Source organism: Abramis brama (assembly GCF_963993115.1).
Source record: "Abramis brama genome assembly, chromosome: 7".
Classification (NCBI taxonomy): domain Eukaryota; kingdom Metazoa; phylum Chordata; class Actinopteri; order Cypriniformes; family Leuciscidae; genus Abramis; species Abramis brama.
This window is the reverse complement of record NC_139969.1, coordinates 2544601-2569600: the sequence shown is the minus strand read 5'-3', so window position 1 is coordinate 2569600 and position 25000 is coordinate 2544601. Positions and strand designations below refer to the sequence as shown.

Sequence of the window (25000 nt, the reverse complement as noted above, 5' to 3'; positions counted from 1 at the left end):
CACATCTGCACAGTATTGACTCAATCCTCTAAGATCTACTGATCAAACCGAGGAGAAAAGGTCAAATGGACTTGTATTTTGAATTACTTGTTTGGGCTTGTAAACACACACACACACTAGTTGAGTGTCCTGTCACCTGTAGGTGGAGGTGAAGCAGAAGCGAACGCTGTTTTCTCGGCCGATAGACCTGATGCTCACACTCGGCCTCTTCGGCACCATCATCTTCACTGTCTTCAGAGGGTTTGTGAGTATCTGCACATCCATCCGTTTATCCCTCCATCTCGTCCATCACTCATGCTTCTGCTTTCTTTATTAAGGTTGTTCTTGAATGTTCTCTGGATTCTTGTTTTAACTACATCTACCAGTACGAGCCGTACATGAAAGACAGCGTCGGCTTTCCAAAAGTCATGGTGAGTTCAGTTGCTTTAGGAAGCACTCTGGGAAAATTCACAATTTTTATGATTTGAGATGCAATAATACTATATAGTATGGATAGAATCATAACATTTCTATTTTCAGATATTTTTGCGAATCATAAATAAAGTGTCATATTTTATCATTATATAAATATTGTGTAAAAAAAACACATGTTTTTTGTATATACAATTGTAATATCAATATGATTTCATAAATATAATGATTTAATGCATGATTACAGTAATTAATATTCATAATGCACAACTGAAAATTCACCTGCATATATTTAGCTGACTATTTTTATGATTTGAGATGCAATAATACTGTATAGATAGAATCATAACATTTACATTTTCAGATATTTTTGTGAATCATAAAAAAAGTTTAATATTTTATCATTATATAAATATTGTGTAAAGGTGTTTTTAGTATTTTATATATATATATATATACAATTGTAATATTAATATGATTTCATAAATATAATGATTTAATGTGTGATTACAGTAATAAATATTCATAATGCACAATTGAAAATTCACCTGCATATATTTAGCTGACTATTTTTATGATTTGAGATGCATTAATACTATATAGTACTGATATAATCATAACTTTTTCTGTTTCCAAATTTTTTATTAATCTATCATTTTAAATAGTGTAATATTTTATCATTATAGAAATATTTTGTAAAATAAGTGTTAAATATTTAGAAAATACTCTAAATATTAAATACCAATATATACAATATAAACTTTAAATACCAATATATACAATATTATATATATATAATTTTAATATGAATATAATGTAATAAATATAATGATTTACATAATGATTATAATAATTAATATTCATAATACGTGCTGTTTAAAATAAAATTCACCTGCAAATATTTAGCTTACTATTTTTATGAGTTGAGATGCACTAATACTATATAGTACGGATAGAATAATTTTATGTTTTCAAATATTTTTGTGAATTTCAAATATAATGTAATATTTTATCCTTATAGAAATATTTTGTAAAATAAGTGTTACATATTTAGAAAATACTATACAGGAAAAAAATATATAATATTAATATAATTTTTAAAATGTAATGTTTATAATAATTAATATTCAGACTTTGAAAATTCACCCGGGTAGATTAAGCATAGTATTTTTATGATTTGAGATGCACTAATACTATAGACAGAATCAGGATTGACAGCCAGTGATATTTACAGAGATCACGTGATGTAAATATGATGGACTGACGGGTTTCATGTCCTGGCAGATGCTGGTGTTCCTGTTCTATGTTCTGCCGCTCTTGACCGCGTGTGTTTATGGGCTTTACACTCCTGGATGCACATGGATGTTGGACTGGACGCTGTTCCTCGCAGGAGCTGTAGCTCAGGTAAAAACACAGCATAATAATGATGATAATCATAAATAATACTAAAATAACACTGAGATTAACTTTTATGTTTATATTTTTTGCTGTACAATTTAATAGACAAAGAATCATTGCAGATTTTATATAATTTTTTGTACTGGTTAAAATTTTTTAGTTAAATGAACTGCTCTTTCTGAAAAATGAAAAATGTGTTAAAGTCCCCCGTAGTCATTTTATCCCTTAAAACCATCTTTGATCATCAAAATTACATATTTAAAAGATTTTCCTTCATGCCTTAAAATATCTTGAATGTAACTCGACACCTTTGCCTCATTTAGTATGCACGGTTCTATGAATATGCAAATGAGCCCCGCCTCCACTCACTCACTCACTCAGCTCAGAGATCCACTGGTTGACGATCACACGTTGATCTGATTGGTTACAAGGTAGTTTGTGACGTCAGAAACACCAGCGATTTCAAAGCGTGTTTTTGAGACTGTCTTTGGTTCACTGCAGTTTTAAGGAGAAAATACTCAGCAATGGAGTCGACTTATGAATTTACACATGCTTTGTCTTAAAGCATTTTAAAAACACCAAAAGCTGGATTTTCACCACAGGGGAACTTTATATAAATTAATTAAGATGAATGATTACAACAACCAATAATTATTTTTGTCATAGCCAATAATTGATATAACAGCTAATACTGTCTAAATTTAATTAGAGCTTCAAAATCAGAAGAAATGGATAGAACTATAACACTTTGTCTGATTACTATTGGCATCTTTGGTTCCATGAAGAACTTTAACATCCATGGAATCTTTCCATTGCACACGTTTTTTGGGGTCGACATCTTATAAAAACATAGTTCTGGGTTTTTTAGCTTGTTTGCTATACACCCGTCACATCGCAGCTTTTTGACATTGGTTTGTTTTTTGTTATAAGTCAGAAATGATAAGGAGGCAGCTTCATGCAATACAAACTCAACCCGCTGTGGGCGTGGCCTAAATGTGCTCTGTCTCTATATATCTTATGTAGCACCGCCCCTTTTCAGCGCTGCGCTTGTTGTCTTTTGTCTTCCAGTTTGTATTTCCACAGCGATCTTGCGTATAGGAACGACCCTTTTAGACCATGCGCCGGGAGCGCCGACCATTTGTCCCGTCGTTAAACTAGCAAAAGTTGATTCGGACACTAAGTGCAGCTTTAGACCATGTGCTTAGATTATTAAAATATTTCCACAGCGATCTTACATATTTATGAATGAACTGCCCGTTTTAAAATCTGTGCGGTCTACTGACATTTGTCAAGACATCTGCTTTAAACATTTCAATGCTCGTGATAACTTTCGTTAACTCTACAATAAGTAAATCCACTTCACCAGCTAATTACTCTTCGACAGCGATGCCATAGAGATATACAGAGCGACCGCAAAACCGGAAGTTCATTGACAATATTCTAAAGATGGCTGCGCGCTTGTCTCTCTGGCGCATAAGGGGCCCTATTTTAATGATCTGAAACGCAAGTATCAAGCGCGAAACGCAAGTAACTTTGTGGGCGGATCTCGGGCGCTGTTGCTATTATACCGGCGGGATAAACGACTCTTGCGCCCGACGCAAATCTAAAATGTGTTGGTCTGAAGGAGCTTCATTACTCATAGGTGTGGTTTGGGCGTAACGTGAAATAAACCAATCAGAGCGACATCTCACATTCCCTTTAAGAGCAGGCGCGCTTGTTCCATGGCGGATTGCTATTATAACGGCGGATTTGCCAGACGCACGCCAGGAGCGGTTCACAGCCGAGGAGACCGACGTTCTCGTCAGGGCCGTAAAACACAGAGAAGTGACACTGGGGATGGAGAAACACACCCAAATTAGCTTCGGTTAAACAGGCGTATGATAATTTGGGTAAATGTGTAAGCTAGATTTATGCCTATTTTTTCACATCTTCATGGACACCACAATGATTTCCCTCGTGTGGTAATATTTTTCCTTGTAATAATATAGCCTATGATTTGCAAAAATGAAAACTGCTGCTTCTGTGTAGATGAGAGAAGCAAAGTGTATGCGCGTTGTGCACACGCTACATATGTGTGTGTTATGGCCAAGCATGCGCCCTTAAAATAGCATCTGAATAACATGCGCAACGCCAGTGGCGGAATTGTTTTCTGAAACTGCAAAATAGCACCAGGGAACGTTTGCGCCGGAACACGCCTCCTCTTTTCGCTGAACCGCCCCCGGGAGCGCAAGTTCATTCCCTAATTTACCGACGTGCGTCTGTGGAGGGAAAAGTCCGCTGTGCGTGGGTGCAAAATAGGAATGATACATGCGTCGGTGTATAAAGTCAATTGCGCTGGGTGCAAGATAGGGCCCAAGGTCTATATTGCTGCAAAAAAAAAACTTTTTGGAATCTTCAATTACTTTTAAGAGTGTAGAACAGAAATGATGTCGCTGATCTGTCAGTATGTGACTGTGTATCTGATCTCTCCTCAGACCCAGTGGACTCACCTGGGATCGTCTGTCCACTCACGCACACCGTTCACGTACCGGATCCCCCGAGAGGAGTGGCGTCTGGTGGTCACGCTGAACCTTCTGTACGCAGCGGTGCCCGTCCTACTAGCCGTACGCTGCTACACGGACCAGGCCTTCTTCATGAAGAGCGTTCCTCAGGAACAAGCCAGCAATGGCAAGAAGAAGAATTAGAATCATGGACAGTTCATGCGTCCTCTTTGCAGGACAGTGCAGCATAAATTGGGGACGTTTCAGAAGCGAGACCAACTCCTCCTCAAGTTCTCAGTAAAAGTATCAGAATATCAGTGACTACATGTGTATCTGACAATATTAGTGTCTTTTTAAAATTCCCAGTGAGCCTGTCGCTCTGATCCCAACTAACAGAACGTTCTCTGAGCGTTCGAAACATCCCGTTTTTTAAATGTTTTAAACAAACATTCCATTTTATCAAACGTTTACATTCTTCAAACATTATGGGAATGTTACTTTTGAATATTCTCTGAACATTCCGAAACAAGGAGTAACATTTAAAACAAACATTAGACAAACTAAAGAAAGTTTCAGATGAAGTTCCATAAATTATGTGTAAGGAATGTTTTTGTGCTGACGTTTTTAGAACATTATTAAAGGTACAATACGTAAGAATTTTGTAATAAAATATCCAAAAATCACTTGCACAGTGTGATATATTTCCTTCAGTTGTGTACTTACAATATCCCAAAAGTTGCCAAAGATTTTTAATTTCAGATTTTAAATAATGGCTCGTCCCTGTTCACTTGTCGCCTGTCAATGACGTAATATCCGCGTTATCCCTGGTTTCCGCTCGTACTGCCATAGTAACCATGGCGACAGATGTGGACAACTGCGTTACGTCTATCGGCGCGCTCACGCTGGTGTTTCGTTCAAACATTATGGACCATGGCAAGCAGACTTTGGGACAAAAGGAGAATTAAAACAAGGATCAATATCAGCGTGGCGTTTTCGAGATGCCGAGAGCTAGCGTCCGCGGCTAACTTCGACTTGACGAGCTCTTGCATGAGCTTTATTAGACAGGTGAGCAAATGTACATAAAACTAATCAATGTTATATAGCTCAACATGATGAAATGTTAGAATATGATCAGTGTGTTATTCTAATGTTGATCTAGCTCACTGCTAGTCTCACACAGATAAACTAACACATAGAATGACATTATAACTTTCAACACACTCAAATGCAGTTTAGTGTGATAGTGTAGAGCAAATGAAACAGCACTGCGTTTCCTCACAAGTTTCATTCGTCTAATAAACTGACCTGTGTGAGTATTAATTCTTTATATCCGCAGGACTCGCATGTGGCGCTGATATCTGTCTCTCATTAGCACTCGCGCCCTGCTTCATTCCACAGTCATGTTAAAAATATCAGTGTATTCACTCATCCATAACATTATTAGATTCATCAGCATGACGACAAGTTCCATAATTCCGCTTATGCGTCATCAACCTACGCCTTTGTTATTGTGAGAGGTTAGCGGCGGAAAAAATTACATATTGTAGCTTTAAAGAGCAGATAACTTTGAGCGAAACATTCTGTTAACGCTATAGAAGAATGTTTGTTTGTAACTTTTAACAGAACATTAGCCAAAGTTATAAAATTAGCAGATATAAGTATTGTTGCTTTTTTTCTAATTCTAGCATTAATTTGTTTTCTCTGCTAGGTTATAAACGTTATCAATCATAACATGATAATTATCACAGCTGCGTCTTTTATTGCCAGTATCAGTGTGATTAGAATGATATTAGACAGATGCCTGATTTTATTGATTTTATTATAAGTATGGCACTGCAAAAAAATTAAGTATTGTCGACCAAAACATTGATATGCATCAGAAAGAATTTAACGTTGTCTGTCTTTCTTTTTTACATAGAGTTTTGCAGTGTGTGTGTGTGTGTGTGTGTGTGTGTGTGATCTCTAGCAGGTTTATCTCTGGTCAGTGGTGTGTGTGATCTCTAGCAGGTTTATCTCTGGTCAGTGGTGTGTGTGTGTGTGTGTGTGATCTCTAGCAGGTTTATCTCTGGTCAGTGGTGTGTGTGTGTGTGTGTGTGTCTGTCTGTGTGTGTGTGTGTGAGTGTGTGTGTGTGTGTGTGATCTCTAGCAGGTTTATCTCTGGTCAGTGGTGTGTGTGTGTGTGTATGTGTGATCTCTAGCAGGTTTATCTCTGGTCAGTGGTGTGTGTGTGTGTTCTAGCAGGTTTATCTCTGGTCAGTGGTGTGTGTGTGTGTGTGTGTGTGTGTGTGTGTGTGATCTCTAGCAGGTTTATCTCTGGTCAGTGGTGTGTGTGTGTGTGTGTGTGTGTGTGTGTGTGTGTGTGCGTGTGTGTTCTAGCAGGTTTATCTCTGGTCAGTGGTGTGTGTGTGTGTGTGTGTGTGTGTGTGTGTGTGTGATCTCTAGCAGGTTTATCTCTGGTCAGTGGTGTGTGTGTGTGTGTGTGTGTGTGTGTGTGTGTGTGTGTGTGTGATCTCTAGCAGGTTTATCTCTGGCCAGTGGTGTGTGTGTGTGTGTGTGTGTGTGTGTGTTCTAGCAGGTTTATCTCTGGTCAGTGGTGTGTGTGTGTGTGTGTGTGTGATCTCTAGCAGGTTTATCTCTGGTCAGTGGTGTGTGTGTGTGTGTGTGTGTGTGTGTGTTCTAGCAGGTTTATCTCTGGTCAGTGGTGTGTGTGTGTGTGTGTGTTCTAGCAGGTTTATCTCTGGTCAGTTGGTGAAATCTGAATAAATCTGGACTCTGGACTGCTTCAGAGACGTTTGATGGGTGTGTCCTGATCATGTCTGTCTGTGTGTGTGTGTGTGTGTGTGTGTGTGTGTGTGTGTGTGTTTGGAAGTACATTAATTATTTTTTATATTAGTTTACATTATTAAAACAAATCCTGATCTCACAAAAACTTATCCAGGGTTTATTTGACCTATTTCATGGTGAGATGAGGGGAAAAAATGGTCAAGAAAAACTTTTTTCATAAATAATATAAATAATAAAAAATTAAGTTCTTTCATCAGATGTTCCTGGCAGATTCACCCAAATGTTTTATTCTGTTTTTATGTTATATAGAGATTCCCCAGCAGCATTATGAGAACTTTTCTGTGATACAATGATTTGTCAGTGGTGTCATGAACCCTCATATCTCCTGTCTTGTGAAATTGGCTATTTATTATTCTTTGCGTTGGGCTCCAAAGGGAACGCCGGGGCACGGGTTCAGCAGGGAGAGATATTTATAGTGTTGCAACATGGTGAATCGTGAAGACGAATGATTCATTCAAAGATATCATGAGCAGTTCTTTGCCTCGTCCTATCAAATCCCTGACCTTTGCTCTGCAGCGCTGATGACATCATCGCGTCACCGGCCCAGTGACCTCTTACCCGGTTACCATCAGACAGATGAATTACGAATCAACTGATTGCATCACTGGATCTACAATGTTCTTGAAGAGAAATATACAATTGGTGTATCATAATGCACATCATTATTTTTTTTATTATAATTCATGTTCCTCATAATCTGGAATCAGAATAACTTCCCTATGGATTTATGGATTATGGTTATGTTTCGTGGTATTAGAATGTTCATCTTACTTTAAAACATTATTTTAGGTTAGGTAAAGTTGTAGAAATTGCTATGATAGGCCTACTTTTTTTTTTTTTTTTTATATCAAAAGTAACTTCAGATTGACAACCTCATGTAATAATGCTTATTAAACTTAGGGAAAAAAAAGAGATCCACCAATAGCAAACCACAACCATCCAATCAATTCCCAAATCAAGCCACGCCCACTTTTGTGGGAAAAGACTAGGTTGACTTTTGTTTCATGCTGCATTATTCATAAGGGTGGAAATATTTGCTCTGACAATGATTTGATTCAATTACAATCCTAATAAAGTCTTCCGTTTCATAACCAGTTTTGATTAGGCTACTGTGCAACAGTTCATCATTATTTTCAAAAATATTCTGACTGGAGGGAATATTGAGCCTAGGCTACTCCTGGAGTATTGATTATCCATCTGGATTTTGTTGATGGTTAAACTAATGGGATACATTTTTCCTATAAGAAATGAAAGCATAATGAATAATTAATCATTAAATTCTGGCGTTCATTGCCATAAAAAGTGATGCATTGTGACAAAAGTATTTTAAAACTCAGTTCTTAATCTATACATGTTGATGCAGGATGTTCTTGGCTGATGTTCCTGTGGTCTAATGGCGGTAATGGATTATAAATGAATTCTGATTTAACTCAAATGAGCCTTTGAATGCGCTCGAGCAGTTCTGAAGGTGTCTTGTAAAGGGTTTGAATTGGACTGTGTCACACTGGGAACGTTTGAATCCGACTCAAACAGATGTCTCTCAGATCGCCTCATTAGGATTTCAAAAGCTGAATGATGTCGGCTAGTTTTCCTGGAATTACAAAGAGCATGTTTAATTATTGCGTTTGCTAAACGGAATGCTTTGATGTGGGCGGCGGTAACCATGGCAACGTAAACTTCGAAAGACGCTCATTAGTAGCTTAAAGCGGGAGTCTGCTGGTAATGGCGGATCTTTATCTGTCTTTGAAAACACATGAAAGACTCGAACCGAATAAATTAACCATCTATACCTCCGTCAAAGATGTTAATTCAGACACAGATAACCCTGAGGACAGACATAAATCGATGCTTTTACCCCTACACTGGCAATAGCCTACAAACATTAAGGGAACATTCCATTTTAGAATTTTCAAACATTAAGGGAACGTTACTTTTTGAATGTTCTCTGAACGTTCTAAAAAAAAGTAGCAACATTTTAAAAACTCAAACCGTTTCAGGGAGAAAAATTCTATGAACGAACGTATATTCTAAATAACGTTTTTGTGCTGACGTGTTGAGAACATTATTAAAAATCAGATAACTTTGAAAGAACATTCTGTTAATGTTACTGGAAGAACGTTTGTTCATAACTTTGAGCAGCAAAGCAGCAGCAACTGTTTTCAACATTGATAATAATCTGAAATGTTTCTTGAGCAGCAAATCGGCACATTTGATATATTTATCATATTTACCCTTCAATATATTACTTGGTATTAAAAAGGTATTTTAAAAGTCTTAAATTTACCTCAGTAAAACTGTTCTAAACAGGCTTTCTGCAGGTTTTACTGAGGTAAATTTTAGACTTTTAAAATACCTTTTTAATACCAGGTAATAAATTGAAGGGAACACAATAGCTACATCAATATGTTCTCTAAATGTAAATGTCTGGGGAGAAACACGAGTTGTTTTTGCATCTTCAGAGTTTAAAAAAAATACAACTTCCAACAGATATCCATTACTTTTTAATTCATTTTATCGCCCCAAAAGCTTGAATCGCTCTGCTCCCAACCACAAGAATATGGAAATATCTTATACTGTACCTTGTGATCACGCTGCAAAAAAAGTGATGTTCTTTCTCAGTGTTTTTGTCTGGTTTTCCAGTGCAAATGTATAAATATTCTTAAAGCAAGATACTTAGATACGGTTTCAGTGAAATTGATCAAAATGAATTGAGTTTATGATTAAAACAAGAATAAATATCTGCTAATGGGCTGATATAAAAGTTTTCATAACTCACTAACTTCATAATTTTGTTCTTGTTTTAAGCATAAACTTAAAGACCCGCAGAAACCCGGTTAGAATGATTTCTGAAAGATCATGTGACACTGAAGACTGGAGAAATGATGCCGAAAATTCAGCTTTGATCACAGGAATAAATTACACGTTACTATATATTCACATAGAAAGAGCTGTTTTACATGGTAATAATATTTCTCAATATTACTGTATTTTTGATAAACACAGCCTTGGTGAGCAGAAGAGACTTCTTTCAAAAACATGGTGTCTCTACTCTCAGTTCATTTTACCAAATCATAACCTCAAACTCACCCGTTTCAAGTGTAATCTGGATCAGGATTATCTAGATTTGGAAATCCCATGTTTTGCATTCCAGGATCAGGTAATCCATATACTTTATTCTGATTTCTTGGATCAAAAGTATTGCAATCTTACTAAAAAGTTTTGAACAACACAAACTAATGATTTGATCCAGATCAAAACCAAGATTGGATTTTGTGATCTAATCTGATTTCAGAATACTTTTTTTTATTTATTTTTTTAACAACCAATTTTCAAGATTTGACCCAATCCAATAGCCAAAATCTGATTACTTTTAAACAACTGGGGCTCAATCTGAGGTCATGGACCTGAAGTGGGTGTCAGGATCAGATATGACAGACATAAACATGAAGATTAATATAGAAATAAATACTGCAAAACAGAACAGATCACTCAGGAAATACATATCACAAATGAGAAATAGTAGCAAATGGAGACTTTAGCTTAAAGTAAGCATGCATAAAGTATGTTTCTGGCCTAAATCAGCAGAGGAAAGTGTGTGTGTGACTGACTGCTGATGTCTAAAATTGCATAATAATTGTATAAATGTGTCCTTCCAAAGGGACGAGTCCTAATAGAGCAATAATGAGCAGTAAAACAGCACAGCATACTAAAACTAATCGAGTATAAAACACTGGTGTCATGCATCGGACGTCTCTCAGACGCCTTTAATTCAACATCATTTATCACTTCTGTTGGTGTAAAATGTGGACGCGGGTCACTTAAAGTCCCCTACATCAATCATTTTATCACTTAAAACTCATCTTTGATCACCAAAATGACATATTTAAACGTTTTTTTTCCTTGAAAAAAATGTCTTCATGCCTTAAAATAGCTTGAATGTAATTCGACACCCTTGCCTCATTTAGTATGCGTGGTTCTATGAATATGCAAATGAGCCCCGCCTCCACTCACTCACTCAGTTCAGAGATCCACTGGTTGACGATCACACGTTGATCTGATTGGTTACAAGGTAGTTTGTGACGTCAGAAACACCAGCGATTTCAAAGCGTGTTTTTGAGACTGTCTTTGGTTCACTGCAGTTTTAAGGAGGAAATACTCAGCAATGGAGTCGACTTATGAATTTACACATGGTTTGTCTTAAAGCATATTAAAAACACCACATAACGTTGAAAGCTGGATTTCCACCACAGGGGGACTTTAAACAAAACATCTGGAATGACAGCAGTTCTGATCCAATCAGTTTTATTGTTGGTTTGTTTCAAGTTTAATAAAGAACAAAATACATCAACAAGCGAGAAGTGAAGCCATAAAAACATCAAGGTTTGACCTCAGATTCATCGAACATAAGGATGTCATAAACATACGCTCATGTTGTTATTGTGTGAAACGCACGTTTCCATGTCAGTTCTGCAAAACTATTGAATAGGGGGATTAAATGTGATCAGACAATAGCATAAAAAACATGACAGAACCCAAAACAAACTCCATCCAATTTATATACAGAAGAAAGCGGATCTATAAGCAAACGGAGGATGGATTATGTGTCATCATGTTCTCTAATGAATATGCTACATGTTATGAATAAACACACAGATCCAGATTCACACAAACACAACTAACGGAGATCCAACCTGTTCAGGAGAGCTTCGGTGTGTCAGATCAACACGGAGCGCACTTTATTAACACTGTATTTTAATAAAAATGACAACACACAAATATGGGTAAAATAATGCATCGCTCAGAATAAACGTTTTATCAATATTTTCCAACAGTGAATTAAATGCAAGTATATTGAGTGTGTTCTGGTGCATTCTGGGAGTTTAGGTGTTTAGAGTGTACTTTTGTCTCGTTTTCCAGCACAAATATCTAAACGTTCTTAGATAAAGAAGAAGAATGACTGAAGAAAAACTTAAATTAAGTGAGTTTATGCTGAAAATTAAAATAAAATAAGTGTATTTCTTGACCCCATTGGCAGATACTTAAAGCCTTTAAATATAATGCATTATAAAAGTATTTTTAATCCATTAATGATTTCCTGTAATGCACCTTATAATGCATTGTATGATCTCATGAATAATTGTAACCACAGTTTAACACACCTTTAAAACGCATAATGCATTAAAACACATGACGAACAAACTATTTCAAATGGAACAAAGAATCTGTGAATATTTTAATGCATTTTAACTTTTGGTTACAAGTATGTTGTAAAATAAATTATGCATTATATTGTATATTATGAATACTTTTATGATGCATTATACATAAGGGCTTTAAGTAAAGTGTTACCGATATTTTTTCTTGTTTTAAGCATTACTTTTTATTACTTTTTATTTTATTTATTTTTGTGGAAAAAGATGACTTAATATCTAAGTGAATGTCTCTCGATTTCGATTTGTATTGGAAAAGACAAAAATACTAAAACATACACTCACAAACGCATGCAGTTCTCTCAAATAACACACACACACACACGCACACACTCACACTCACACAGGAAGGACACCGAGAAACATTTCGACATGTTACACACACATACACACACTCACACACACACACACAGGAAGGACAACGAGAAACATTTCGAAATGTTACACACACATACACACACACACACACACACACACACACACACACAGGAAGGACACTGACAAACTTTTCGACATGTTACACACACACACACACACACACACTCTCACACAGGGAAACACTGACATGTTACCAAGCAACAGGCATGTAAAGAGAATCTGAAACTCTGACACACACTCACAGTCATGAGAATAGACGTGAACTCCATTCCTCACACTGATGCATCTCACAATGTGTCCAAACTCAAAGTATGTGTTCATGCATTAACATTCTCCTGGCTCAGCTTTCTCTCAGGTCAAACTGATTGATCTTTGGAGTCACCGGAGTGAACACACATCTGGTTTAATGACACGTCATCGCCTCCTTCAGGATTCAGTGCGCCTGCGTTTCTTTGTCCACTGCAATCCTCCTGGATCAGACACTAATGACTGACTGGGAATCACTCTGAACACAGAAATGACAGTTTGATGTGTAAAGCGACACCTGTCAATCATCCCTGTGTGACGTGGGAAACATTCACGAGCTTTCAGAAGATAAATGATCAAACTCATGTTCAGCTTTGCTCATATTTCACCTCAGAAAGAAAGAAATGAGAAATTACATTTTGCATAAAAAAAAGCTTAACCATATTTCATGGATTTTTGGATCTGTGACAATTAAATTAAACACATTCCAGATACACGTTTAATAAAAAAAAGATTAGTCAAATTGTAAAGTAGGTTTGTAATGTATTATATTAAGCATATTTCAAGGTTGTTTGTTTATTATGAATTTAACTAAACACATTCAGGGCCCTATTTTAACGATCTGAAACGCAAGTATCAAGCGCGAAATGCAAGTAACTTTGTGGGCGGATCTCCTGGCGGATCTTATACCGGCGGGATAAATGACTCTTGCGCCCGACGCAAATCTAAAATGTGTTGGTCTGAAGTCGCTTCATTACTCATAGGTGTGGTTTGGGCGTAACGTGAAATAAACCAATCAGAGCGACATCTCACATTCTCTTTAAGAGCAGGCGCGCTTGTTCCATGGCGGATTGCTATTATAACGGCGGATTTGCCAGACGCACGCCAGGAGCGGTTCACAGCCGAGGAGACCGACGTTCTCGTCAGGGCCGTAAAACACAGAGAAGTGACATTGGGGATGGAGAAACACACCCAAATTAGCTTCGGTTAAACAGGCGCATGATAATTTGGGTAAATGTGTAAGCTAGATTTATGCCTATTTTTTCACATCTTCATGGACACCACAATGATTTCCCTCATGTGGAATATTTTTCCTTGTAATAATGTGTGATTTTCTAAAAATGAAAACTGCTGCGTCTGTGTAGATGAGAGAAGCAAAGTGTGTGTGCGTTGTGCACACGCTACATTATGGCCAAGCATGCGCCCTTAAAATAGCATCTGAACAACATGAGCAACGCGCCACTGACTTTAGACGAGGTTTCTCCTGGTCTGTGGCGGAATTGTTTTCTGAAACTGCAAAATAGCACCAGGGAACGTTTGCGCTGGAACACGCCTCCTCTTTTCGCTGAACCGCCCCCCGGGAGCGCAAGTTCATTCCCTAATTTACCGACGTTCGTCTGTGGAGGGAAAAGTCCGCTGTGCGTGGGTGCAAAATAGGAATGAAACATGCGTCGGTGTATAAAGTCAGTTGCGCTGGGTGCAAGATAGGGCCCAAGGTCTGAACAGGATGATTTTTTAATGTTAGGTTTTTTAATCTGATGGGAAATGCGCTGTAATTGTCACAATGCAAAAAAAATATAAATAAATTCTTACCAGTTTATAAAATAGGCTTCATGTTCTTTACGCAAAATGTATTTTTTCTTTTGATTTAGTGGTGAAACGTGACTTGGATGTCGCTTTACTTCATGAGATAAAACATGACAGAACATGAGAGAGTCCAACATTTCACAAGAGTTAAAGATTGAAATATAAACCAAGTCATCAGCAAACACTGGAAACGAAGCAAAAGGTACAAAGATGTTAGACTGAGTACAAGAGCGTCTTATTTCACAGATATGAAGGGGGAAGTTCTTTCATTTTGGGGACTTTTTCATTCAAGCATTAAATCCCAAAGAAATCTATGAGCATGAGCTACTAAAACCTTCATCGCCTAAACAAACGAACACAACTATCCCAAAAGATGAAGAGCAGGAGAGGCGTTTGTTTCGCCCGGATCCCTGCGTCAAATAACCGTCAGTACGTTATTCTAATGAACGTCGAGTTAATGAAACCTAAATGAGCTAAAAAACTGCAGTATAAACGAGAGAAGAGGAGGAGTGATAGTTTCTGTCCTTTCCGTCTGTTGCGTTTCCTCTGAACAGGGAAACACTGAAACAGATGTCACGGGGTCAGAGGTCACGACCCCTGCTGGTTTAGCTCCGCCCCCTGTGCCCGGATCCGTGTCTCCGGTGTCTTCGATGCTCGCGCCGGGATCTGTGGTGTTGCCGACGGTAACGGTGAGATCGCCGTGCTGGAGGGAGACCACACCGTCACATGACTACATCTGCTTTGCATATACATTTACATTCATGCATTCCTTGAGAATCGAACCTTGGCGTTGCAAGCGTCAAACTAACCAGTTATTAAACACTTCTGATCAATATGAAAATATAATTTCATTAGAGTTGAGATTTTCTATATAGTTTGAATTATAATGCTTTATGTGAGTGTACTTTATGTATATGAATAAAGGTGGATATAATATATGTCCAAGTTTATATGTAGAGCTGTGCAATAATACAGTTTACATTTTTGTGATGACATACAGTTCCGGGAAAAAGTTTGGAAATATTACTATTTTTAATGTTTTTGAACATACTGCTCATCAAGGGTGCATTTATTTGATCAAAAAATACAGTAAAAACTGTAATGTTGTGAAATATTATTACAATTTAAAATAATGGTTTTCTATTTTAATATACTTTAAAATGTAATTTATTCCTGTGATCAAAGCTGAATTTTCAGCATCATTACTCCAGTCTTCAGTGTCACATGATCCTTCAGAAATCATTCTAATATGATGATTTGTAATTGTGCTGCTTAATATTTTTTATAACCTGTGATTTTTTCCCAAGATTTATTGATTCATAAACTGTTAAAAAAGAACAGCATTTATTCAAAATAGAAATATTTTCTAACAATATGAATCTTTAATATCACCTTTTATCGATTTAACACATCCTTGCTGAATAAAAGTATTAATTTCTTTAAAAAATAAATAAAATGATTGACGCAGACTTTTGAACGGTGGTGTTTATTTTTACAAAAGATTTACATTTTAAATAAATGCTGTTCCTTTTATTACTTTTAATTCATAAAAGAATCCTGAAAAAAGTACCACAGGTTATAAAAACAATATTAAGAAGCACAACTGTTTCCAACATTGATAATAAATCATCATATTAGAATGATTTCTGAAGGATCATGTGACACTGAAGACTGGAGTAATGATGCTGAAAATTCAGCTTTGATCACAGGAATAAATTACATGTGAAAATGTATTAAAATAGAAAACCATTATTTTAAATTGTAATAATATTTTACAATATTACTGTTTTTTTTCCTGTCTTTTTGTTCAAATAAATGCAGGCTTGATGAGCATAAGAGACTTTCAAAAACATTAAAATTAGTAATGTTTCCAAACTTTTGACAATTACTATATAAACAATCACAAGCCGATATTTTCCACATAGTATATATATCTTTGCATGAGTATACTGTATGTATGCAGATAAAGTAGGTTGTATTATATATACAACTTTTAATATATTGCTGGGCATTAATATAGTTTAAATTTTTTCAACACTATATCAATAAGGTTCTACAATATTATTTTTATTTAAAGGTGCAGTGTGTAAGTTTTAGCGCATCTAGTGGTGAGGTTGTGAATTGCACCCAACAGAAGTTACGGTGGCCAACAGGAAGTGATGTCGTCGTCTGAGACAGCAGAGGAGCCAGTTAAGCAGGTTTCTTTACAAAGATGAATTAAGAAATTAGGTTTACTTAATTATTCAGTAAAACGATATGTTATTGCAAATATTATTGTTACTTGTTCATCATTGTGTCAGTGTTTTATTCGCTGACTTTAGCTCGCTTCTTTACACGAAGAACAACATAGTGATGAAACGCGTTTGTCCGTTTAGGGCCACCGTAGAAACATGTCGATGTAAGGAGACTTGAGACCTGCTTATGATAAGGTTATAAAAACATAACGGTTCATTAAGTAAGGTCTTTATACACCACTGAAAACATAGTTATGTATATGATATTGCATTTCTGTCAACAGATCCTCCTAAATATTACACACTGCCCCTTTAAGGCTCAAGTTCATCAAAAGTAGCATATATCTATTGAGATAAGCATGTTGAGACTCACATTTAGTACAGATGATCTTGGGTCTCTCCCAGACTCCACTGGGCCGGCAGCGGATGGTGGGAATGTGGCGCTGGAAGAAGCCGTCGACACACTGGTATCGCACCACAGCGTGGAGGTCGTAGTGCGAGCGGCGCCGGCCCACCAGAGAGGCGTTGTCTACGGCTGGAGGAGTCCCACACATCACTGCAAACACAACACATTATGAACATCAGTGCTCAACTCATCATAAACATGCACAAATCATCACAACATAACTGGACTGACTGTCCTGTGCTGTTCAAAATCTGAGTACAGGTCACAGGTCACAGGTCACACTCACCCCCCAATGGTTTCCATGCAATTCGCCAAAAAAAGACACTATGAAAAACACTAAAGATTCATGTAAAAAACAGAAAACCTCTATTGTAGCTATAAAATGAAGATATAAAATGTGACAAAGGTATTACAATTTCTATAATTTCCACATTTTTATGTTCAAAATTATTTTATTTTTTTAATACTTAAATACAACTAAGTATTATACTTTTGTATTTATTGCTATTTATACTTGGTGTAAGAGCCTCTGTATTATGTCTGGATAAGACAAGGGTAATATGTGTTTCTCACACTTATTTCCAGTGTAGATTAATTACTGAGATCCAACAAACACTAACAACCAAAAACATCCTTTCACATAATTTATATGACTGTGAAACTCAAACAGAAGAAACAGCAAATTCTCCTTGGATGATTCTGGAGACGAGTCTTCGATTACGAATAAACTTCCAGGGCCCTATCTTGCACCCAGCGCAACTGACTTTATACAGCGACGCATGTATCATTCCTATTTTGCACCCGCGCACAGCGGACTTTTCCCTCCACAGACACGTCGGTAAATTAGGGAATGAACTTGCGCTCCCGGGGGCGGTTCAGTGAAAAGAGGAGGCGTGTTCCGGCGCAAACGTTCCTTGGTGCTATTTTGCAGTTTCAGAAAACAATTCCGCCACAGACCAGGAGAAACCTCGTCTAAAGTCATGTTGTGCAAGTTGCTCATGTTGTTCAGATGCTATTTTAAGGGCGCATGCTTGGCCATAATGTAGCGTGTGCACAACGCACATACACTTTGATTCTCTCATCTACACAGAAGCATTTTTGCAAATCATACATTATTACAAGGAAAAATATTACCACACGAGGGAAATCATTGTTGTGTCCATGAAGATGTGAAAAAATAGGCATAAATCTAGCTTACACATTTACCCAAATTATTATACGCCTGTTTAACCGAAGCTAATTTGGGTGTGTTTCTCCATCCCCAATGTCACTTCTCTGTGTTTTACGGCCCTGATGAGAACGTCGGTCTCCTCGGCTGTGAACCGCTCCTGGCGTGCGTCTGGCAGATCCGCCGTTATAATAGCAATCCGCCATGGAACAAGCGCGCCTGCTCTTAAAGGGAATGTGAGATATCGCTCTGATTGGTTTATTTCACGTTACGCCCAAACCACACCTATGAGTAATGAAGCGACTTCAGACCAACACATTTTAGATTTGCGTCGAGATCCGCCCACAAAGTTACTTGCGTTTCAGATCGTTAAAATAGGGCCCCCAGTCTTAAATTTGACAATTTCTCATGCATTTCATATTTAAGTGTTTGACAAGCTACAATAATCTTTTCAGTTTTTCACCTGACTCTCTGATGTTTTTCAAAGTGCTGATTTTTGCCAAATTGCATGGAAACTATGTAATTTAAATTTGAAGAAAAAAAAAAAAACCACGAGGAAAATTGACATCTTCATCCTTTATTCAAATATTATATAAAAAAAGAGTTTTTGTAAGCATATTGCATAGTTGTGCTTGGTATCAATTATTTGATTTGTGATAATAACATAATAAAACATGACAAATTGTGCAGCACAATTTTTTGGCCTGTCATACAAAGAAATTATGAACACATGCAAAATCAAGAGAGAACCAGACAAACATTAACACTGATTATGTTTGCTTTTTCATGTCAGCTTTTTAATTTTCTATGCGTTTATTTTTTGCATAGTAAAATAAAACCTGTAGCTGTATTTCAATTAATTGTGTCAGATAAATACCTTAACCAAGTTTAGTGTTTTATTCTTCCCTCATGTTTAAAATATATAAAATATTTTTCTTATATTTTGATGGTTTAATCGAACTTGTAGGGTCATTAAAAACAAATATCCCCTCTGAACATTACTTTTGGCCGCTAATGTGTGTGTGGAAGACGTGCAAGCACATTCATCACCCTAAATGAGAAAAAAAAAAAAAAAAAAAAAAACCAAACACAGGTCAAATTGACCCAATCACAGTCAGTCCCTGAGAAACATTTATTTATCAAGCACTAATCTGAATATGTCAGGTTTCAGGAGGGAAAATACGATTTTTTTTTAATAAAGGTTAACCTTTTGAAATAAATGAAATGAAGTCCTGGCACAAGCGCTCCGTCTCCAGACAATGAGCTTTATTTCCACAGACAGAAAGCCACCGGCTCAGCAGTAAATCTGCTCTCTGGCGTCAGGAACGCCTGGATCCCGGAGACGCCACAAAGGACGGCATCGTGGGAAGTGTAGCGTCGAGCCCAGAGCTTAAATCCACAATCTCAGACCTTCTCAAAGGGGTTTGAAAACTCGGCCCTAAAAACTGAGACGTCCTTGTTTTGAGCAGTGAAAGACTGTTCTCTGAGAATCAGCGTCTCTCATTCATTGAAATGCAGGCCTGAGGTGCTGAACTCGCGAGTGATATGAGAGCTAAACAACACGCTGACTTTACACTGTATTAGTGTTTGAGACTCTTATTGAGGAATAGACACATCGATACACACTTAATCTGCTTTACTGTCGACACTCCAGAGCTAAACTGCTACAGGAGACGACAAGTCAACGTGATGTTGAGATCTTCATGCAGTTTATTAAGTGAAGCTCAAACACACACACGCACACATGCACGCACGCACACACACACACAGAGAGAGAGAGAGAAAGATCAATAACCACTTAAACTGGAAACATGACTCATTCTGAGGTGTGTGTCAGTGAAGTGAATGTGTGTTGGATGATCATATATTTGGACATTAATAAATGTGTGTGTGTGTGTGTGTATACTGCATATGCTCACTTCAGAAGGCTGGGGTTGGTAAAAGTTTTTAATGCTTATGAAAGAGTCTCTTCTGCTCACGAAAGCTGCATTTATTTGATCAAAAATACAGTGAAAATTGTGAAATATTATTACAATGTAAAATAAGCATTTTCTATGTGAATATACAGTAAAGTGTAATTTATTCCTGTGATCAAAGCTGAATTTTCAGCATCATTACTCCAGTCTTCAGTGTCACATGATCCTTCACAAATCATTCTAATATGATGATTTGATGCTCAAGAAACATTTATGATTATTATCAATGTTGAAAACAATAATTTTCAGGATTCTTTGATGAATAGAAAGTTCAAAAGAACCGGATTTATTTGAAATAGAATCTTTTGTAACATTATAAATGCCTTTACTGTCACTTCTGATCATTTTAAAGCGTCCTGTCTGAATATGAGTCCCAGTGTTTTGACCAGTCGTCGTCACACAGTCTCTCTCACCTGTTCCCTTCTTGCAGATGTAGGGGAGGTTGTAGTTGCAGGGAACATCGTTCCATTTGCCGTCCTCTCGAGTGATCATCACCACACAATCCTCTCCGCCCGCGAAGAAATTATCCGGCTGATTCTCCCGCCAGTTCTCGTACACCTGCGGCAGAGCTCACCACAGTAAATGCTAATGCTAATGCTAATTACGAGTAGACTTCCAGTCCATGCATGTCATATTTTTCACCTGACACTCAAAAGTGCTGATTTTTGGCAAATTGCATAGAAACTATGTAACCAAAATTTGTATAAAACACATCTATGGTAGTGGGCAAAAGTGAGGTCCGGCCGAGGAAAACTGACATCTTCACCCTTTATTCAGATATTATTAAAAATGTGTTAAGGTTTTTGTAAGCATATTGCATTGTGCTTAGAATCAATTGTTTTATTTGTGATAATAACGCAATAAAACATGACAAATGTGCAACAGAATTTTTGACCAGGCTGTCATACAAAGAAGTTATGAACACATGCAAAAACAAGAGAGAAACAGCCAAATATGAAATAAAAACTGATTATGCATGCTTTTTACTGTCTGCTTTTTGTTATTCTATGCATTTTTTTGCATAGTAAAATAAAACCATGTAGCTGACTTTTATTTTTTATGCCAATTAATTTTATCAGATAAATACCTTAACCAAGTTTAGTGTTTTGTTCTTCCGTCAGATTTAATTTTTGAATTATTTTCAAATTCCCTTTTATTTTAATGGTTTATTTTACAATTACAAATGAGCTCACATTTGGAATAAGAACATGCACTGAAATCTGAATAGGATAAATAACTGGATATTGTCTTAATATAAGTGTCAGATTATTGCAGTCAGTGTGTGAAACAGAAGCTTTGTTCACATGCACATCAGAATAATCAGTTTATAAGTGGAGGAGACTAAATGTTTATTAAATATTTGATTAAAAAGCTCTTCTGACATATATGAGTGCATGCAGACATACGTAATGTGGTTTGAGAGTTTGATTTCATTCACAAGAGCTGAACACACTCTACAGGTGGACGTGCTTACCAATGTTTATTTGGATTAATAAATATATTAAAAAAGACTCACAACGTCCATTCCATCAGTCCACTGGAAATCCTCTTCAACTGTACGATCATTCAAACCGATCCAGACGTTTTCATGACCCAGACCTGAAACATGATGAAAAACCAGAAGATTTCCCATGTCAATCTCTCCGGAAGTGATTTTAGCCAGCTAAATTATGTACTTAAAGTCTTTCTGAGATGTTAGGTTAATATTTCAATGATTTAACAGCACATTCGCATCTTTACTCTGGTGTCTGTTAATGGTCACATGACATGCAGGGTTTTTTTTTTTTTAACAAAGTTTCATTTAATTTTTTTTATGATTTAATTAGTAGCTTTTCATCAACTCACAAACTGCATGTGCTTTCATTTCATTTCATTTCATTTAATTTCATTTTTATTTATCTCGAACAATCAGCAAAACTAAATTTTAAAACCACAAAATACAACACAGTCAGAATTTAATAACAAAAAAAACAAAAATAAAAAAATATATAAAAGGATTAGTACGAGAAGGAGCAGGCAGAAGCAAATAGCTTATTTAATCCTTTGCTTGTTAAGTGCGTTTTATATTTTTCTTTAAATAAATGACTAGTGTTTTGAATCTTTGGCTAGACAGGAAATCAATTCGATTCACGATTCATAGATTTTGATTCGATTCGATTCACGATTTGTTTTTTTTTGCAAACTCAGAATGATTCGATTTTATACGATTCTCTCTGAGATTCAATTCAATGATTTGATTTTGTATTTATTTATTTTTTTTTGCGCTATTACGCAACTTCTGAAAGAGTCCTGAATCTCCGGATCAAAACACAGGCGAAGAAGAAGCAGAAACAAGTGATAGAAGCATTGCTGACGCACACATAATCTAAGCGATCATCTGACATTAAACAGCATATACTGTTATACACATACATATATGTTACTGAATGAAATGTTGAAGAGGAGTCGACTGTGAAGCTTTGAGAGTGTTGATGGACTCGATCTCCTGCATCTGTGTTTTGACCATCTCTCTGAATCCCATCCGGACAAAGTCTCTGACTAAAACGGGATTTTCTCAGCTTTTTGCTCAAAATGTTGCTATGACACTTACCCAAATTAAACTGTTGATAAAAAAGAATGCATGAAGCAAGACGCTCTATTCTTTCTTTTGATATATTGCATGTTCAGCCTATCCAATCAACATAATATTCTGGGCCATGAAAGTTGATCAAACATGCTGGCACCGGCAACTTAAAATAAATGCCTGCAGGGAAAGAGTTAAAGAAAAGTACTGAAGCTTGTTTCCGCCACAGAATAAAACATTTTAAAAGATAATTGCGACTTTTTTTCACAATTTACGAATTTATATCATGCAAATCTGACTTTATAACTCCCAATTGTGTGATATAAACATGTGTAACCCCTCCACCTGGGCCCTAGCCTGGAAATCCAGACACAAATCTGAAAGATTAATGGTCTGGCATCGACTAATGAAGTCTCACTGCACGCATTGGATAACACTACGACCAATCACAACAAGCCCCATACGCTTAGCTAACAGCGGAGCTAACTGGTAGATTAGACTACCGCCGTCTTCTGTTCCTCTTTCAGATAAAAAGCCAAGTCTAACTCGTTCATTGTAGCGGCCAAAGCCTTTTCAAACAACTGGTGTTCATCCATAGCCATCTTGCAATGTTTACTAATGACTTCGACGTCACAGCGCTGTCGTCATCTCGCCTCTGGCCCGCCTATATCAGATAACCCGATGTGATTGGTGCAGCTCGGATACAAGGGCATATTTAATGAGCATCATTACTCGACACCAGAGTAAACTCACTGAGCAAATTCAACTTGTGCTCTCGCGAGAACTTCCAGGGTACACAGGCCCTACTCGCCCCGCTCTGTGCGGGCCTCGAACCTGGGTCTCCGGCGTGAGAGTCAGGCACTCTAACGAGGAGGCTAAAGACTGCAGCGTCTGTCACTAGAGCGCCTATTGAGATCAGAGGAGTGAGGTTTACTCGCACAGCGACTACTAGCTGGCCTCCGTTACACATGCAATTGTGAGAAAAGAAGTCAGAATTGCGAGTTTATATCTCACAATTGTGACTTTAAAACATACAATTGTGACTTTATATCTCACAATTCTGACTTTATAACACACAATTCTGACTTTATGGGCCCTATCTTGCACCCAGCGCAATTGACTTTGTACACTGACGCATGTATCATTCCTATTTTGCACCCGCGCAAAGCACGCTTTTCCCTCCACAGAAGCACGTTGCTAAACTAGGGAATGAACTTGCGCTCCCTGGGCGGTTCAGCGCAAAAAAGGAGGCGTGTTCCGGCGCAAACGTTCCTTCATGCTATTTTGCAGGTTTAGAAAACAATTGCGCCACTAACCAGGAAAAAATAGTTTAAAGTCAGTGGCGCGTTGCGCATGTTATTCATAAGCTATTTTAAGGGTGCATGCTTGGCCATAATCAATGTAGCGTGTGCACAACGCGCATACACTTTGATTCTCTCATCTACACAGAAGCAGCAGTTTTCATTTTTGCAAATCATACATTATTACGATAGATAGATAGATAGATAGATAGATAGATAGATAGATAGATAGACAATTTATTATAAAAGCATATATCTAGCTTACACATTTACCCAAATTATCATACGCCTTTTTAATCGAAGTTAATTTGGGTGTGTTTCTCCATCCCCAACGTCCCTGACGAGAGCGTTGCTCTCCTTGGCTGTGAACCGCTCTGGCGCGCGCCTGGCAAATCCGCCGTTATGATAGGAATCCGCTTTAGAACAAAGCGCGTCTGCTCTTAAAGGGAATGTGAGATGACGCTCTGATTGGTTTATTTCACGTTACGCCCAAACCACACCTATGAATAATGAAGCTCTTCAGACCAACCCATTTTAGATTTGCGCCTGGCGCAAGAGTCATTTATCCCGCTGGGAAAATAGCAACAGCGCCAAGACCCGCCCACAGAGTTACTTGCGTTTTGCGCTTTGACACTTGCGTTTCAGATCGTTAAAATAGGGCCCTATATCTCACAATTCTGACTTTAAAACACGCAATTGTGACTTTATATCTCGCAATTCTGCGATTAAAAGTCGCGGTTACATTTTTTTTTTATTCTGTGGAAAAAAACAAGCTTCCATAGAAAAGTGAAATCCTAA

At 37.2% G+C, this 25000-nt stretch overlaps 2 protein-coding genes across 3 annotated transcripts in view; one reads left to right on the top strand and one right to left on the bottom strand.

Moving 5' to 3' along the window:
* Nucleotides 1-6169, top strand: part of tm6sf2a (transmembrane 6 superfamily member 2a) — a 12974-nt gene extending 6805 nt beyond the window's left edge. Inside the window, exons 7-10 of the mRNA XM_084119011.1 lie at nucleotides 143-244; nucleotides 318-410; nucleotides 1696-1815; nucleotides 4284-6169. Of these exons, the coding sequence (XP_083975137.1) occupies nucleotides 143-244; nucleotides 318-410; nucleotides 1696-1815; nucleotides 4284-4493 (525 nt within the window). The 3' untranslated portion in view covers nucleotides 4494-6169. The remainder of the gene's footprint in view (nucleotides 1-142; nucleotides 245-317; nucleotides 411-1695; nucleotides 1816-4283) is intronic.
* Nucleotides 6170-11418: 5249 nt separating this feature from the next.
* ncana (neurocan a) overlaps nucleotides 11419-25000 on the bottom strand; it is an 81083-nt gene continuing 67501 nt past the window's right edge. For both annotated transcript variants that reach the window (XM_084119321.1, XM_084119322.1), the window contains 4 exons: nucleotides 21855-21937; nucleotides 20752-20896; nucleotides 17162-17344; nucleotides 11419-15257 (listed from right to left, as the gene is read on the bottom strand). In XM_084119321.1, coding sequence (XP_083975447.1) covers nucleotides 15160-15257; nucleotides 17162-17344; nucleotides 20752-20896; nucleotides 21855-21937 — 509 coding nt within the window. In that variant the 3' untranslated portion in view covers nucleotides 11419-15159. The remainder of the gene's footprint in view (nucleotides 15258-17161; nucleotides 17345-20751; nucleotides 20897-21854; nucleotides 21938-25000) is intronic.